The 17140-nt window shown below is 42.4% G+C and overlaps 1 protein-coding gene across 5 annotated transcripts in view; it reads right to left on the bottom strand.

The window, feature by feature from the left end:
* The window catches only part of ABL1 (ABL proto-oncogene 1, non-receptor tyrosine kinase), a 119693-nt gene that overhangs the window by 10139 nt on the left and 92414 nt on the right, over positions 1 to 17140 (bottom strand). For all 5 annotated transcript variants that reach the window (XM_037879608.2, XM_037879613.2, XM_037879610.2 and 2 more), the window contains 4 exons: positions 16696 to 16991; positions 8698 to 8970; positions 3362 to 3446; positions 2832 to 3009 (listed from right to left, as the gene is read on the bottom strand). In XM_037879608.2, the coding sequence (XP_037735536.1) occupies positions 2832 to 3009; positions 3362 to 3446; positions 8698 to 8970; positions 16696 to 16991 (832 nt within the window). The remainder of the gene's footprint in view (positions 1 to 2831; positions 3010 to 3361; positions 3447 to 8697; positions 8971 to 16695; positions 16992 to 17140) is intronic.

The following is a 17140-nucleotide window of genomic DNA, read 5'->3' as shown; positions in this document are numbered from 1 at the left end:
AAGAAAAACATGAAAAGTCTTCACAAAAGCACACTTTTAGCAGCAGAGAGGACTTGGCTTATTATTGAAGAAATCCAGGACTTTGTATGCATTTTTCTGTATTAAGGATGTAGAAAGGGGGAGATTATTTGTTCTCTCCGCTTGATAAGGTTGTCATCAAAACTTTTTTTTTAAAATTAGATTACAACCTTTTTGAAAAATTAAAAGCTGCCACTGTCAGGATAAAAATAATTTAAAAATAAAGACCAGTGTGTCAGTGCTCATTTTATAATTTATCTTAGATTACTGAAACAAAGGATGTTTAAGATCCTCACCAGTTTTCCTGTTTATTATTTACATATCACTCAACTTAAACAATGAAAATATATTGGTCAGTTTCCGGGATCTCGCAAATCAATTTCACTACAGTTCCCATGCTTACCATGTTTAAATCTCAACCACACAAACTATTTTTTCCAAACACATCAACTCACATAATATACAACCCAATGTAGTGCTTTTTCATACTGTACTAAAGAAGTTTTATTTTACCATAAGTATACAATACCATTTGTAAAAAGCAGAAAAATATCTGTACAAAAGGCAAGCAGCAGAAAATACAGTATATCTCTTTCTGATGTGGATGGGCACGCATAGGAACTGCCACAGCAGATCAGACCAGTAGGTCCATCCAGTCCAGTACTGGTCTCCGACAGTGGCCAGCACTAGCTGCTTTAGACAAAGGTGCAAGAATCTCTGCATAAATAGTTAAGGAATAACTGGCCCACAGGGAAAATTTCCTCTTAAAAGTTAGCAACTCGTTCAAGCCTTCAACCTTTCAAATCTCTTTAAAAAACTTTACTATCATAAACCTGTATGCTCTTATTACCCCTGTAAATGTCCAATTCTTCTTTTAATTCTGTTAAGTTCTTGGCCTCAATATCTTGTGGCAATGAGTTCCACCGGTTAGTTGTGTGTCATGGTGTAACAGTATTTCCTGGAATGAAGTTGTTCTGAAACAGCTAGCGCATTCCTCAGGACACAACACTCCTTTATTCTGAAAATATGCTCACTAGGTACATCAATTCTACCACCACCTAGATGGCAGGCAAGGGCTTTGACGCCGACTACAAAAACTGTATCCTGATGACCTGGATGGTCAAAGGTGGTCAACATGGACAATCATAATCTAGGAAAATCTGATTATGGAACAATTCCCCATGCCTCATACACAGGATTCTGATTTGCAGAACAGTGGGCAACAATTGACTGAAATCGTCCTTCTATTTATATACCAGCTAGTGAGGGATGCACCGACTGCAAACTCACTAGGTCATGTATAATGTTAATATGGTCAAAGTGCATTGCGTGTTTAAAATCGTGAACGTACATGAAAGCATTTCTGCTAGTAATAGATTTTGTAAAAATTTACCAGATTTTGTCAGGTTATGTTAGAAACTGATTTCACTACAAAGCTAAACAAAGAGTCTACTTCAAATCTAAGCAAGATCTGCCTCTCTCTGATACTTACTCTTTAAAAAGTCGCTTGCAGAACTCAGAACTTTAAAAAAAAAATAGTACATTTTATCAAAGGCCCATTAAGCTGTGAGGCAGTGGTCTGACTATCCCCATATCAGCGCTGATTTCTACCATGTTTGTCTAAATAAAAACTCCTCTTTACAACCCCATTCCTACTCCTGCCTGATTCACTCAATGAGGTCACAGCCCATCATCTGAATCCACGGATGTGGACTATGACAACACCCCTGAAATAACTGGGCAAGAGGATGCAGGGGTGGCAGATTATAAGGAAGAAAACTTCTGGTTTCTGAAGATATTTGCATCATCAGCAATAATGGGAAATGAAGTGCAAGAGCATGCAAACAAACGGGATTCTGCAAAACATTTTGTAAAGTTCACTTGCTACATGTTGAGGGGACGACAATCTTACAACAGCGCAAATCGAAAGCTCAAAACTCTGATGCTGCAAGGAGATGTTAACTTTGATTGACAGGAGCATGTGACCCCAGTTCTCATGCAGCACTGGAAATATGTCTTACAAGGAACCTTTAGCATTTCACACATGATCCTCATGTGAAGTCTCTATGAAGTCAGATGTACAGATTTCATATTCCAGCTAATTGGGTGGGAAAGGTCACAACTGTGCCACGGAGAAGAGCTTGTATTAAATAAAACAGCAAAGACTCTCAAGCCTCCATCCAGGCTGTCTCATTACATTGCTAGGAGGTGATTTCTTCAGACAAAGAATGCAAAGCACTAACCATAATTGCAGCACACTTAAAGGTCAACATCTCCAGACTTTAAGACTGCAAAGATGCTTAATACAGAGACACACGCAATTCATGCAATAATGGAAAAGAATCGCCAAAGCAGATGAAAACAAGGAGGGGGACAAATCAAAGCACTATGAAAAGGCAGCAAGGTGACTTTGCTGGGAACCCCATTATGAGTATAGCAGTGCCAACAGTTCTGGGGAAGAGATCATTCTGCTGACCATTAGCTTAATAGGAATGAGAGATGATCTATTTCACAACGAGCCATGATTTTTAGGAATCTCTGTACCTTTAAATGACAGAGGGGCCAATTTAACTACCTCACCTTACATGGCGATACCTTCACAGTATGTGTGGGTAAGAACGACCACCATGGCAGAATGGCTGTCTTGAGATGCCTCTTATAGAGCGTCTTCTACAGTGCAGTGTCCCAGATCAGAATGCAACACATCAAGGAGTTAGTGTAAGTGATGCACCTAGATCCCATATTGCTACACTCTGAAATTCAAGAGCTTTCTGGAGCTTGAGAAGTGGGCGAGCACTCAGTGTCATTCTTACCTGTGAATGAAGTTTTTCTTCTCCAGATACTCCATGGCTGAGGAGATCTGAGTCGCCATGTACAGTAGCACCACAGCATTCACCTCCTGCCGGTTACACTCGCGCAGATAATCCAACAGATTCCCATAAGTCATGAACTCTGTGATGATGTAGAACGGAGGTTCCCGTGTACATACCCCTGTGGAACACAACATTTTAGAACACATTGAGACATTGTTTATGTCTGCAGATTCTGCCCTTTAGGACATATATAAGTGTGTGGGGGGGGTGGGGGGGAGGGGGGGCGAGTTTCCCAAAAACTGGATAGCAGCTTGTTTTATATTTCCTGCTTTAGGCTCTTGCATCTTAAATGCAAGGAAGAAAAGATAATTAAAATCAAGTACTACTTTTACAAATTGTGAATTTTGCAAGAGAATAAGTGTCTGTATCTGAAGCCTTGGTACAGTAAGCAGCTTATCTGCTCCTTAACATCCATATCGCTGCACAAGTGTTTAATTCAAATCCCTTTGCTTGGCATTTCTATCACTCACCTAATAATTGCACCAAGTTAGGATGCTTGATCTCTTTCATGACTGCGGCTTCTTTTAAGAACTCTTCTACCTCCATGGTGTCCTCCTGAATAGAAAAAGAAAAGCTTCAGCAAAGATAATATGCACAAGGTGGAAACAGATTTTAGCAGGTGGACTGAAGAATCACTGCAAACTGAAGGTATAAGCTGAGACTGTCCCAAAACTACTGTTCCTTACTGCAGTTGCATCACGCTGCTGGGTGGGGCTCGATCCTCTGTTTAACTGGTCTACTGTCACTCTTATACCATCAGCCTCTTTTGGCACAAAATAATTATTTCCCCTTTTGTGGTAGGCCCCTCTCCTGCAGGGAGATTATCTGCTTAGAGAAGCCCATTTAGAGTTCCCATCTTTAGAAAAAGACTGACGGCACTTGCTCATGCCACAAGAAATAGTACTAGGGTGACAAGAGGTGAATGAGGCAAGAAGACAGATGAGAACAAAAGGCACAATGCTACACATGCAGATGCCTGAGGCTACCTGCATCCATTACGAACCACCATTTCAAGGCCTCAGAGTCGTCTCTGTTGATTGGGTCAGTGACAACTGACGGTGGCTGCTTCACAACTGAAAAGTGCAGGTTTTATGGCTTATGAATTTGTTCCTGGCTTTTAGAGACTAATCTGTGATGTAAATGTTCTGGCTAGATGTTGCTGCATATTATTTGTTGAGTGTCATTAAGTTGCTCGCAATTACACAAAACAAGGAAGATACTGTCTTTATTTGAAGGAATATATATTCCAAAACAAATGTGCACTGGAAGGCCAAAAGGTCATTTCGAAGTGGTTCAAAAATATACTTGTAAATACAACTATTCTTTCTATATCACTGTTTCTTTCACTGGTGGATTAATGCTGATAGGCTTCATAGAAGAAGTGTTTTAAAGAGGGATTGCAAGGGATTTGCTGCTGCTGGTAAGGCTGATAACATGGGTATGGCTGACGCTGTAGACCTAGCTGGTGCTCTATTTCGTTGTTAGCACTGATAGTTCTATTAAAACAGTTTCACTCCATCATTTACCGTTCCTTTACGAATTGGTACTGTCTAATTGGCAGCTGTAGTTTCCTGACACTGTCAATACTACACAGCTGTGACGTTCTTGGGAACAGAAATTTAAACCATTTCCTTTGGCAAACGAAATTGGGTTAATCAGAGTTTCAGAATGATCCTAAATACTTGTTTATCTAATGCTGGATATGTAAACTCCACCAGGATCATTCTGTACAGAAGATTGCAATTTTTCCTTTGTGTTAAATCTCTTATCCCTCAAAGAAAGAAGTAACAGAAAAGAAACAAACAGAATTACTGTAACAATTATTGGTTTGAGAATCTAGTGTTCATGAAAGGTACCAGATTTATCCAATTTCAATTTCCAATTATATCACACCACAGATCAGGTACAGCAGTGTCAGCAGCACGACACAGTAATATATCTCAACCCTGACCTTAAGAGATCACCTCCAGAGGTATCAGGGTAGCTAAGGCTGCATGACCAGTTCAAATCACTGGCCTCTCTGCTAAGGAAATGAACAAGGATTTCATTATGTCAGTTGTGATAGATGTAAACTAGATATCTCTGCACTATGAAAAGGACTGAGATGATCAGCTCACTTTACGATGGGCCATGAAAGTGCCCTCACATGACAATAATTTTTAGTCACGATCAGCAGCAGGTTGGATTCAAACTAATGGCCTAGAAGTTAGAAAGCTTTGTCTCCAACTGCCAATCCATTCCTGAGCTATCCTCCACCAATAACATTGTGTTTCTGTTATCTCAGATCTGTGTGTGACATTCCTATACCCAAGTACATGAAATAAGGAAAGTGCCTCAGCCTTAACACTGAAATTTCTTGTTTTTAGTTAGCATATGGCATCAAAACTATAACCTTATATTACAAACAGAACACTTTTTGATCAATAGCAATGCTCACCATCAGTCCAGTTACTGAGAGGCTGCTCTGTAAGAACTAAACCTAGGAAGTGAGTTAGTGCTCTGTGAAAGGATATGACATTCCTCTCATTGCTTTAAAACTGATTCCAAACTGGAATAGCCAGCTCACTAGTGAGTATTCTTTCAACCCCAAACAACACTGGCTTCTGTTATTTTGGGGTCTTAAAATACTTAATACACAGGACATTCTGGCTAGGATACCTTGATTTTCCAGTGGAATATGCTAGTGAGAAATGCACAAGCACTAACAGATTATCTAGCACCATGCAATTATATGTGATAGAAGCACAGAACACGTCACTTTGGGCCCTTGTTTTCTCTCTGTATAAACTACCGTATATACTCGTTCATAAGCTGATTTTTTTTTTTTTTTAGTAAAAAAGGGAAGTACCAGCCAAGGGGGTCGGCTTATCAACGGGTATAGGGCAGGAGAGATGGGACACAGCCCCTCCCCACAACAGAGGGGGCAAGGAGAGGCAGCACAGCCAGCAGAGCCAGAGTCTCTCAGCTTCAGGCCATGCTGTGCTCCCCACAGCCTCCGAAGCAGCTGCAGCTCTGGGGCTGGCAGGCCGCAGCGTGCTGCTCAGCCCCACCCCCCAGAGCAGGCTGTGGCCGTGCTGCCCAGCCTGTCGGAGCAGCTCCAGCCAGGCCAGAGACATCCTCCCCTGGCCCTCCCCAGATAAGGTGGGAAGGGATGGGATGGGGAGAGTATGGGGGTCCCGGGCTAGGGGTGGGGTCATGTGGGGCATGGTCACAGGGGTTACTCCCCTGACCCCCGGTTACTCCCCCCCCCCAAAAAAAAAAATTTCCCGGTTGCTGTCCTGGCCCGTCTGGGTAAGCAGCTGGCACACCGGGACAGTTTGTTTACTTAGGTTTACCTCCATGCCTGTGGACACTCGAGGCAAACAAACCATCTTGGCCCGCCAGCAGCTTATCCTGATGGCCCGGGAGCCAAAGTTTGCTGACCCCTGAATTATAGGGTCGACTTATGAATGGGTCATAGAAATTTTCCATTTTTACTTACCCATCTTGGGGGGTGTGTGTGTGGGAGGGGTCGGTTTATAAACAAACCGTCTTATGATCGAGTATATGTGGTATTTGGTTCAGCAGGCTCTGAGCTACTCCTAACCAGTTTGAAGGAGGCTGGGTCACAAACGAGTGAGATGCAAGGAAAATAATTCATCAAGCACGAAGGATATCAGAAGAACCAAGGACATTTTTCCCCTAGTTTTTCTTTTCATTATTATTTCTAATATGCAGATCTGGGGCATCGAGGGAGACAAGGAAAAGCAAGAGAGCTTTGGAAAATAGCCTCTTAAAGGACAATAAAACGAGTGCTTTGAGCTTCCCTAAAGAAGCCATTGAACACTTGGCTCCTCCTGCTGGTGTTGGAATATAAATGTGAGGTATTACAATATTCCCTGAAACTTTGAAGATAGTCATAATCCCATCGGTCAGACAGTAGACTGATGGATTTAAAAGAAGGTGGATTATGAATTTGCTTTTAAGTATGATTTAGTGTGCATAATTTCAGATTACAGTGCTTCTTCAGTCTCTTTTAGGGTATTCGAATATTTTCCAGGGGAGAGTGTTGCTCTGGATTACATTATGAACCATTTTCAGTCATAAAATATTTACTTGGAGTATCTGAAACAGTCACGGTCCTTATCAAGGTAGCTTTTTCTGACGCACAAACACGGAGATTTTATGGAATAATACACTGTGCCTTTGCTGCTAGAGGTTTTCATCAAAGCAAACAAGAAAGGAATGCAAAATTATTTGAGGTAAGGGGGGAAAAACATCTTTGAAATGCTCCTTAACCCTCAAATACCACATCAGCAGCAAGATTGCAGATGGCTACAATAAACTCAGTGTTTCAGGAAAACAACTGGTCTCTCATTATTCCTTTAAATAGACATTTTATTCTGCTTGTCAAATCCCTATTCTAGCAACACTATGGGGTTCAAGGAAGAGTTCTTCCCAGCATTCTCCTCTGCAAACGAGACATAATCACACTTTAACACTAGGTGTCACTCTCTCCATAGAATAAAGAGGAAAGGGGACTTGAAGTGTTATTTTTCTTTGGATGAAACCAAGTGGGGAACAGTAACACTTAGTAACAAACAGAGTGTTATAAAAACAGTTAAGTGCCCAAATGATCATCTTCTGAAACCATAACAACCCAGGAATACTCTGGTAGTCAGAATTCAAGGGGTTAAAAAAAAAAAAGAGAGAGATCACTTTCCCCAGGTCCAGGACGCATTTTTATTCACAGACATAAAGCATATATACATTCCTCTCCATTTCATGATTTCCAACATGAAAGCTTTCATTTGTTATTGTTTCCGTACCAGCACACCACACTGCAACTCCAGCAATGATGGCATGGTCTGAAGCTTGCGTTTGAATTCCTAATAGTAAGAGTTTAAGCTATGTGGATGGAAGGCACTATGGGATCTCAATGAGCTTTTTTTTGGTTTACAAAATCAAACCTCAATGTCTCTGTGAGCTAGGTAAGTATTATCCCCATTTCACAGATGGAAAACCAAGGCATAGAGAGACTAAGTAGCAGAGGCAGGAACAGAACCTGATTCTCTGACTTCCAGTCCAAGCCACTAAGAGTCTAATCTATTTTGGTTGTAGATACTTAATCCAGAAAGTTCCTTCCCCTCATCCTAAATCTTTTAACAGTGAACAGCTACTGAAATGCCTATTTTCTAGGTGCACAAGGAGCTCGTCTTTTGGGAAAGGCACATGATGTGACTAGAAGGTATCTGAAGTACCAGTGAAGCATGATCTCTAAATTACATTGCCTGTTTCACCTCCCACAGTAACATTTACCAATTTGTGTCAGTTATGTGACACCTCACCTTTGCAGCTCTCCTTCCCAAAAATGTGAGAAACACACATATCCCAGGCTTTAGCCTGGTTACTGGACACAATAAAGTCCTGCCTATATTACAAGTCAGAACAACATTGTAAGCAGCTTCCCTGACTTGGTTGTAATTGTTGTGTAGATGGAGCCTTGGAAAACAATACATAGAGCCCTGTGCAGATACAAAATCTAGTCTGTGGATATCCACAGATCTGTAGGGCTCTAACAGTACAAACGGTCCAACTCTCATATAAACATAAAATAATTAGAAGAGGCTGACAAATGCACTTAACTAACAGCCACAGACGTTCTAGACCAGATGTAAGCAAAGGAAGGATTTCCAACAATTTGCATCATCTGACCCTGATGGAGGAAGACGGACAGAGACCACTATCCAATAGCCAGGCTTAAGAAGGGGTAGCATAAAACTTGCGTTCCAACTGGAAGGCTATGAATAGAAGCTTTAGTTCCTACCTTTAAGGTCTTCACAGCCACTGTAAGGTTATATTTCTTCCAGACTCCTTCATATACCTCTCCATACTGGCCCCCTCCAAGTTTGTGCTTCATGGTGATGTCAGTTCTCTCAATCTCCCACTTGTCATAGTTTGGAGACACTCCGTAGATAGTGGGCTTGTTGCGCTTGGGTGCTGGGTAGTGTAAAGTGGTGATGAGCCCATCTGCTACAGTCGAGTGGTGATGGACCAACTCTGCCAAAGTGTTGAAGCGGCTCTCTGAGGAGACATACAGCTGAAAAGCAACCACGAGAGAGAGAGGGGGGGTTCATTCACACAACACAAATAGTGTATTGATAAAATGGCTTTAACATGCAGACACATTATATTTTGCTTTCCTGCTATTATAGTTTGTTTTTGTTTTACTGTTGCTTACAGTAGGCCGGCAGACACACCACCTCCAGCTGCCATCTGGTTAGATCTCCCAAGCTAAGCAGAGTTGAGAATGACCAACACTCGGATGGGAAAACCTCTGGTGCAGATAACTGAGCAGGCAACAGTCTTTCCTCTGAGTCAGTATGGATCCAGTGGCCTTGAATCGTGTTGGGGATCACCCTGCTGCTGTTGGAAGTGCTCTCTTTCAAAGGAGGCCCTGGCCACTTGTGGTCATTTAAGATCCCATTCACTTTTCAGAGAAGTGGAATTGTTAGCCCCAATGTCCTGACCAAATTTCTACTTGGGTAACGACATTCTACCTGCCTAAATTCCCTTTGAAGTTTCAGTAGGACACCATATGCCTCTTCACTCTTGTGCTATGAGATTGTGTAGTGCTGCTGTGTGGCATTAAACAGCTGGGCTGTTCCAATCCAGTGATCACCGCAGAGCAACAACACACTTTCAGATTTGTCTGGATGAGAGATGCTACACGGATGTAAGATCATTGCCACTGAATGTGAGCCTTCTGTGGAACACTAACAGTATGCTGCACATGCCTTTCTCTAGGTCTCCTACACATTTAGCAAGCTTGATGCATTTTGAAACTAAAAATCCCTTAATAATGCTGGGCAAGAGACTCAAGAGTAACACACTGCATTCCCAGTGTTCAAATTCCAACCCAACTCTATACTTCTTGGGCTCATAGAAGCTGGTAACATGGGAAAAGGATGCCGATAATCCCCAAAGTAGAGAGGGGGAACATTTCACTGCACCAGCATATTGGTCTGCGCTGGAAGCAACAGGCTGAAGGTGGCAGAGTTCCTCTTTTCGATTGAAGGATGTAGCCTTGTCATGGAGCCAATTCAAAGCAGGGGGAGGAGCAGTAGTGTGCCTATCAAACAAGGGAGATGCATCTGCAGCAGGGAAGCTGAAGAGAATCAGATGGGGAAAGTGAGGCATAGTGTAGTCTCTAGTTTAAACCCTGCCAATCGCACTGTGCGGGCTCTGGCTTTCTGGATCTGTGTTTGGTTCAGTGCACCCAAGCAGGGGGAGGGCTGGGGACTGGAGATGACAGAATGTCTGTCTGAATGAGTTCGAAAAAGGTGTGAGAGGGAAGAGATCGGGAATAAGGAGAACGGAAACCAGACACCAGTTGCATAAAATGAGGAAGCCTTGTGGTGCAAGAGAAGCATTCCTCCAACCCCCCGCCCCAAAATCTCATGAAACACACAAACGGGTCAGACAAATGGTTAAATACATATAGTAACCCTTAAGGTTAGTCACAATGGGCAGAAGCTTTCAGTGCTCCAGGGACTTATCTGAAACAATGCAAAAAAGGTTTTAGAGTAACAGCCATGTTAGTCTGTATTCGCAAAAAGAATACAGCAGGAGAGTGAGTTTGTGTGTGTGTGTTTTTTTGGGAAAGGGGGGGGGGGTGAAAAAACCTGTATTTGTGCTGGAAATGGCCCACCTTGATTTTCATACACATTGTGAGGAGAGTGGTCACTTTGGATAAGCTATTACCAGCAGGAGAGTGAGTTTGTGGGTGTGGTTTTTGGAGGGGGGTGGGGGGGTGAGAAAACCTGGATTTGTGCTGGAAATGGCCCACCTTGATTATCATACACATTGTAAAGAGAGTGGTCACTTTGGATGGGCTATTACCAGCAGGAGAGTGAGTTGGGGGGGGGGGGGGGGCGCGGAGGGTGAGAAAACCTGGATTTGTGCTGCAAATGGCCCACCTTGATGATCACTTTAGATAAGCTATTACCAGCAGGAGAGTGGGGTGGGAGGAGGTATTGTTTCATGGTCTCTGTGTATATAATGTCTTCTGCAGTTTCCACAGTATGCATCCGATGAAGTGAGCTGTAGCTCACGAAAGCTCATGCTCAAATAAATTGGTTAGTCTCTAAGGTGCCACAAGTACTTCTTTTCTTAATGCAAAAAAGGTAAAAGCTCAACCAGACACAGCATAACCCAGAGGACAAAACTGAAATGTGTAATCTGCAGCGATGGCCCCACGTTCTGTCTGTCTGTCTCTGTACCACAGGATGAGTCACAAATACGTTATGCTGTTGCAGCCCTTTGTATCTATTATCTTTCAGGCTAAACAAGAATTACAGGAGTCTTGTCCTCTGTAAAGTTTCTGGGAAATGTAACGTCTATGCAAAATTTGGAGCCTAGAAGATAACTGTGCTGTAGGGACACCCTCCTCCACTGATATGGGGCCATAATCCTTGTCTAAAATGGCATTTCCTCTGAGGAAAATATCCTTTGAGCTATTGGAAGAGAGGCATACATGCATGCCCAACTGCTAGTCTTTCTATAAAACCACTTGAACTGAAGCCACAAAATTAACCGTTCAGCGGATAACACAATGACTAATGGATGCATATAGACATTCTGAGCTGGGGAGTTTTGCACAATGAACTGTGGAGATCTACATTCCCTTATTCTTCCTTTTCTTTAGCTGCCTTTGCCATTGGTAAGGCTCACGCAGGAAGTTTGTATCTACAGAAGGCAGAGTTGGCTCAAAAGAGGACATTTTCTAACCCCTACAAAAGTCAAGACAACATTCTTCAGTGAAGTGTGAAAAAACCATCATAATAGAAGAGGTGAAAGCACTTTTGGCCCACACATAGAAAAATGAACAGACATAAATGATGCAATGCAGCATAGCAAGAAACAGCTAGCTGTTCGTAGAGCAGCCTAGTTGGACTAGGACTCCTTTATCAACTATTCCAAGCTACTACAACCACTGTTTTAAGCAGATAGTATCTGTATGAAAGCAACTTCTCTGATACTAACCGTTCAGATACCACATTGGTGGGTGCAACAAAGAATGTAATTAGACGATAGTTCAAGATCCCTCTGGCATACAGTGTGCTGATATCCCTTTGCATTAAAAAACGGTGATCTTGGTCTTATATGTTGGTTTTCATTTTACAGTCTCAAAGCACTTTATATATAGGATTTGAACTGCACAATATTCCTGGGTGGCAGATAGTATGCCCATTTTACCTTTCTATTGGAATTGGGTTTTGGAAAATATTGTTTTTAATTAATCTAAATTTTAGGCCAAATTGGATCGTACAGTGTTTCTTTACATCCAGATGAGGAAAGTGATACACAGAAGTTAAAATGACTTCCCAAAGGTCACACAGAGAGTCCACAGCAAAGCAGGAAATAGATCTTCAGATTCCTCTGTCCTCACCTCAGATCCCAAGACCACACACTTCCTCACATTATTGCATGCACAAAATTTACTATTCATGAATGGATCCCAAACAAAAACTTCACTGTACAACTTTTCTGTAGACAGGGCTTTTCCATCCTCTTGATGCTCAAATCCTAAATTCAGTCCTGAACGCCTTATTTCCCATCAGCACTAATGGAAACCAGAATTATGCTGATGTGTTCAAATCTACATCTGGAATTTGTGGCATGCATCAGAAGAAAATGAAACAAACAGCAGCTACGAATGGCTACGCTATGCAATAAGCCACATAAACATTCTGACCAAATCTTCACAGCTACCTCTCTCTTCCTCAGACCTCTTTCCCCAAAGATTCACCCAACCTGTTTGTCAAAGAAATTGCACCAGGGACCCTCTGTTGCTGCTGACAGCAGTCCTTGTATAGACATAATGGATTTTAGGCTTCTGCAATGTGTAGGGTCACATGGAACGTTCATATAAATTGTTTACTGGCTGCACTGCTGATACGTTGCCCGGATAATTCTTGTAGATCCTCAGAAAACCTGTGATGCTGGCCCTGCTTCAAGGGTCTCCTGTCTGTTCTGTCTGCACAGAATAGTTGCCCTTCTGCAGCTTCTGTCACCAAACTGCATTCCCTTCTCTGCTATGGCTTTTTAACATTCACCCACTCCCAGGAAAGTCTCAATGGATTCCAGGGCTGACCCCCCCTGCTTTCTGATGCATACTTAACCTCAACAGATTTCATCATCCACAACTGCAAAACCAAAATTAAAATATATAAACATCACCACAAAAGGAAAAGTGCACAGGTAGTCATGATAAAAGCATCAGGGTTTCAGTGATGGGTTTCCATCAAGGTCACTCACGGGAAGTCCAAGAGGAAACAGAGAGAACCATATAAGATGCACAGTCCTGTGACCCTATATGCTGAGAATGACAAGATTTTAAAGCCAGCTCCACAATGCTGTTTGTTTGATTTGGTTATTGAATAGGAAGACTTGGCCTCAAATGCAACCAAACTAGGAAAATCAAACTCTCTGGAGAACGGAAGGGGCTTACCCTGAACCTGGCTGCCCTGGGCCAACCAGCCAAGAAGGGACACTTTTAATACCTTCCTTAAAGTAAAGCAGATGAGCCAGTGAAGTGGAAAGTAGAGAGAAAACTTCTTGAAGATCTTATTTTCTAAGCTGTTGAACACCAGTGGGTTTGATTTAAATGGTGCTAAAATTAAAAAGTAGTCATCTCTATCTGACCCCTTCCTATACCCTTCTATTTTCCTTTGGAAAAAAGATGAATAAAAGCTGTGCTATGCAAGGCACATTTGTATGCCAAGCAGCAGTTGTTCCACACATTTTTGTAATACCTCCTTCTCCTGACACTGTGTTCACTCAGTCACAGGATATGAGCCCACCACCGCCATTCATCCTAACTGTGGTGCTTACTGTATTAAATTCCTCAGATGGGCTGACTAATGATACAGCAAGCTGAGAAGGCCCCAGATGCCCAGAGAGCTGAGGGGAAGGGCTTTGCCATTTGCTTTTTCTTTAGGAGAGGGATGATTTACTGCAGAGTAGTTAATACAGTTTGATACCCAGCAGTTCAGAATGCAAGCGTCTGGCCTGGCCAGTCCAGTATTTCACTTGGTAAGGACTTGGACATTAGCTCTGTCCCTGGTAGAGACCACATTACCTTCTCCCCTCTCCCGCCATAGCTTCTGGATTTCATGTGACTGTCAGCTACAGGTTTGTTTTAATGAATTCTGCTTGTCTGTGCCTATTCTCAACAATGTTGATTAGAACAACTCTGGGGAAAAGAAACCATTAACCTGCGTAGTATAGATTTGAGCTGATCACCTGAGCTCTGCTTGATTGTTTCCTGGGATAAACACCACTGCCAAGATGCAAGCTTCCAAGTACCAAATCCTTAAAATGCTACAATGGGGATCACGTGGCACGACATCTTGCAGTTAATTGGTCATGGAGCTATGCTCATTTACAGCATATGAGGATCTGGCTCAACATCTTCATAAGCAAGCAACACACATCCCCAATACCAATTTGGAAAGAAGCAACATTAAACTTCTAGACACAGAGAAAGTATAATATTCCTGACCATCCTTTAACTTTCTCAAGCGGGCATATGAACACTTAGGGTACGTCTATACTGCATACTAACTGCAGGCTCAGACTCAGGTTGGAGCCCAAGCCCCGCTTCTGTCCAAATACGAGCACGAAGGACCCAGATTCTAGGACACTATGGAAAGTGGGAGGATCAGAGACCGAGTCCCTCCGTGATTCTGGTCCAAGCCCGGTCATTTTGCAGTGTGGACACAATTCAAGCCGCAGACCTGAGTCAGAAGGTCTGAGAAGTGCAGTATGGACACATTAGCAGGGCTGAGACACCCAGGTCCAGCAACTATAACCCAGGTTTAAAATGCAGTGTGGACGCTCAAGTGCGGGCTTGGAAACACTGAGTTTATAAGCCCGTTTCCACAGACCCAGGCTTACAATGCAGTGTAGACATATCCTTAGTTCGTGGCAAGCTGGGACATAAATCTACCTCGCACGAGCCTGCCATGCAATAAAAAAGTTCCTAGTATGCTTTAATCCACTCCCATTTCAAAGCGTGGTAGAACAAAGAGCGCTACAGTGGCAGCATGGATCCACATGGACACATAGCGGGCGGCAGGCTAATCTGAAATGGACTGAAACCCCAGCTTGCCACAAATAGTGTTATATAGATAAACTCTAAGTACATAACACAGACCATTTCACTTTGCTAATTTCAACCATGTGCAGCCTGGCTGCATCCTGAATGAGAGAAGAGCAGGGGGAAAAGGAAAAGACCACAGTACCTACACATTGCCTTGACAAACCTTACAACATTACCCTAATTACAAAGCTTTTAATTAAAGCAGCTCAGAAGCATTTTCATTACAGAACATTTGCTTTTCTATAAGCTTCTTTCATACTTGAAGTGTCTTAAATGGTTTTACACAGTGATGAGTTAGACAAATAGAGAAGCCATTAAGTACTCAACATTGCAGAAACTAGAGTTTGTTTTACTGACCTGATCCTGCACTAGTGAAATCAGAGAGTTTTGCCATTGATGTCAATGGGAACAGGCCCTTACTGGACAAAGGAACGCTGGCCTGGACCAGGACCATGGAACCCCTTGTGGCTGATTTTTTAAATGGCAAGGGATCTTTAAACTACTAGATGTTGGCAGAAAGGGCCTCATGGAGAACAGCAACAGCCATGCCCCCCGAGCCGTACTGCAACATCCAATTTAGACTGGATTTAAAGAAACACTGCACGATCCAATAGGGCTTAAAATTTAGATTAATTAAAAACAACATTTTCCAAACCCCAATGTTTTGATGAAATTCAAACAAAAACCTAAGGAAAATAACACTTTAAAACAAACGTTTCCCTGCAGCATTCACAAGCTGATTACAGTAGCACTTGCTAGTGCACAAAAACCTGAAAGTGAATGAGACAAGAAACTGGCCAATACAAAAGTGAAACTACAGTGCTAAACCTTCCTTTCATTATCCAAGATGAAATGAAGAACAGAAGGCAAAAAGCAACAAACAATGATAGCACATCTAGTGGTGTGGTAGCTGTATTGGACCCGGAATATCAGAAAGACACGGTGGGTTATCAGAACAACTTTTGTTGGTGAGAGAGAGACAAGCTTTCAAACTTACAAAGAGCTCTTCTTCAGGTTTGGGATTCCCAGTTTGTTTAAAAGCGTCATTTAACTGGGATTTCCAGACCCAAAGAAGAGCTTTGTGTAAGCTGGAAAGCTTGTCTCTCTTGACAACAGAAGTTGGTCCAATAAAAGATACTGCCTCGCCCACCTTTTTTCTGTAATGATAGAACATGATAGCTTTACAATTATTTTGGTTCCAATAACCTGAAGTGTTGTTAGTAACACAGATAAAGAGACTATTTTTAAAAGACATGACTTTTAACTTGATAGTGTCATTTTAAGCCCAAATTATGCTACTTGAACCTCTGGGGCAAAATTCATTCCTGGTATAACTCCACTAAAGACATTAATGGAGTTACATCAGGATTAATCTGGCCCAAGGTTTTCACGACTGAGACATACCAACACCTGTTAGGGGCTTGTTAAAAGGAGACACGTTTTCCCAAAGCTCTGCTGACAAATGGTTATATCATCATCTGAAGTGCTCTTTGTTTAGATGTTGTAGGTCTGTATCTAGGACCTGATTCTACTCCTGCTGAAGTCAATGGCAAACCCTCAGTTGACTTCAGTGGGAATTATACTGGGCCCTTTCTACATCAAGCAGTTGAAGTGGACAGAATGGTTTTTCCTTTGCAATATGCGAGGTTTAACTCCTACCTTTCCATCAGATGCAGTGTTTATCCTGTAGTGGTACACCCTTCCCTCGTATCTCAGTGATATAGACCTCTGTCCTGGGCTGCTCTCACTCTCTCGCACCAGAAAGCTGCCATTGATTCCACTGCTCAGCAGGTACTCAGCGGCATTGCGTGATACTGGTCCATGGTACCAGGAATGTTTCTCCAAACTATTCACTGGGGTGATGTAGTTACTTGGTACCCAGCCCTGCCCATTCTTTGTTTGGGCCTCACACCATTCTCCGTTATGATTGTAGCCCAAGACACGGAGCTTTTCACCTTCACATAAAAACAAAATATAATTAGACATGGCAAACATGGGATCTGAGAGTAAAGCTACGTGCCTTCTGGCTCACACATCGCCATCCAAAGTTCTGCAATCAGAACATATGCACTAATTCAGCAGAAAACTTAGGCATGTGCATGCC

Source organism: Chelonia mydas, chromosome 16 (genome assembly GCF_015237465.2).
Source record: "Chelonia mydas isolate rCheMyd1 chromosome 16, rCheMyd1.pri.v2, whole genome shotgun sequence".
Classification (NCBI taxonomy): Eukaryota; Metazoa; Chordata; order Testudines; family Cheloniidae; genus Chelonia; species Chelonia mydas.
Note: the sequence above shows the minus strand (reverse complement) of the source record. Positions and strands in the feature narration are given on the sequence as shown.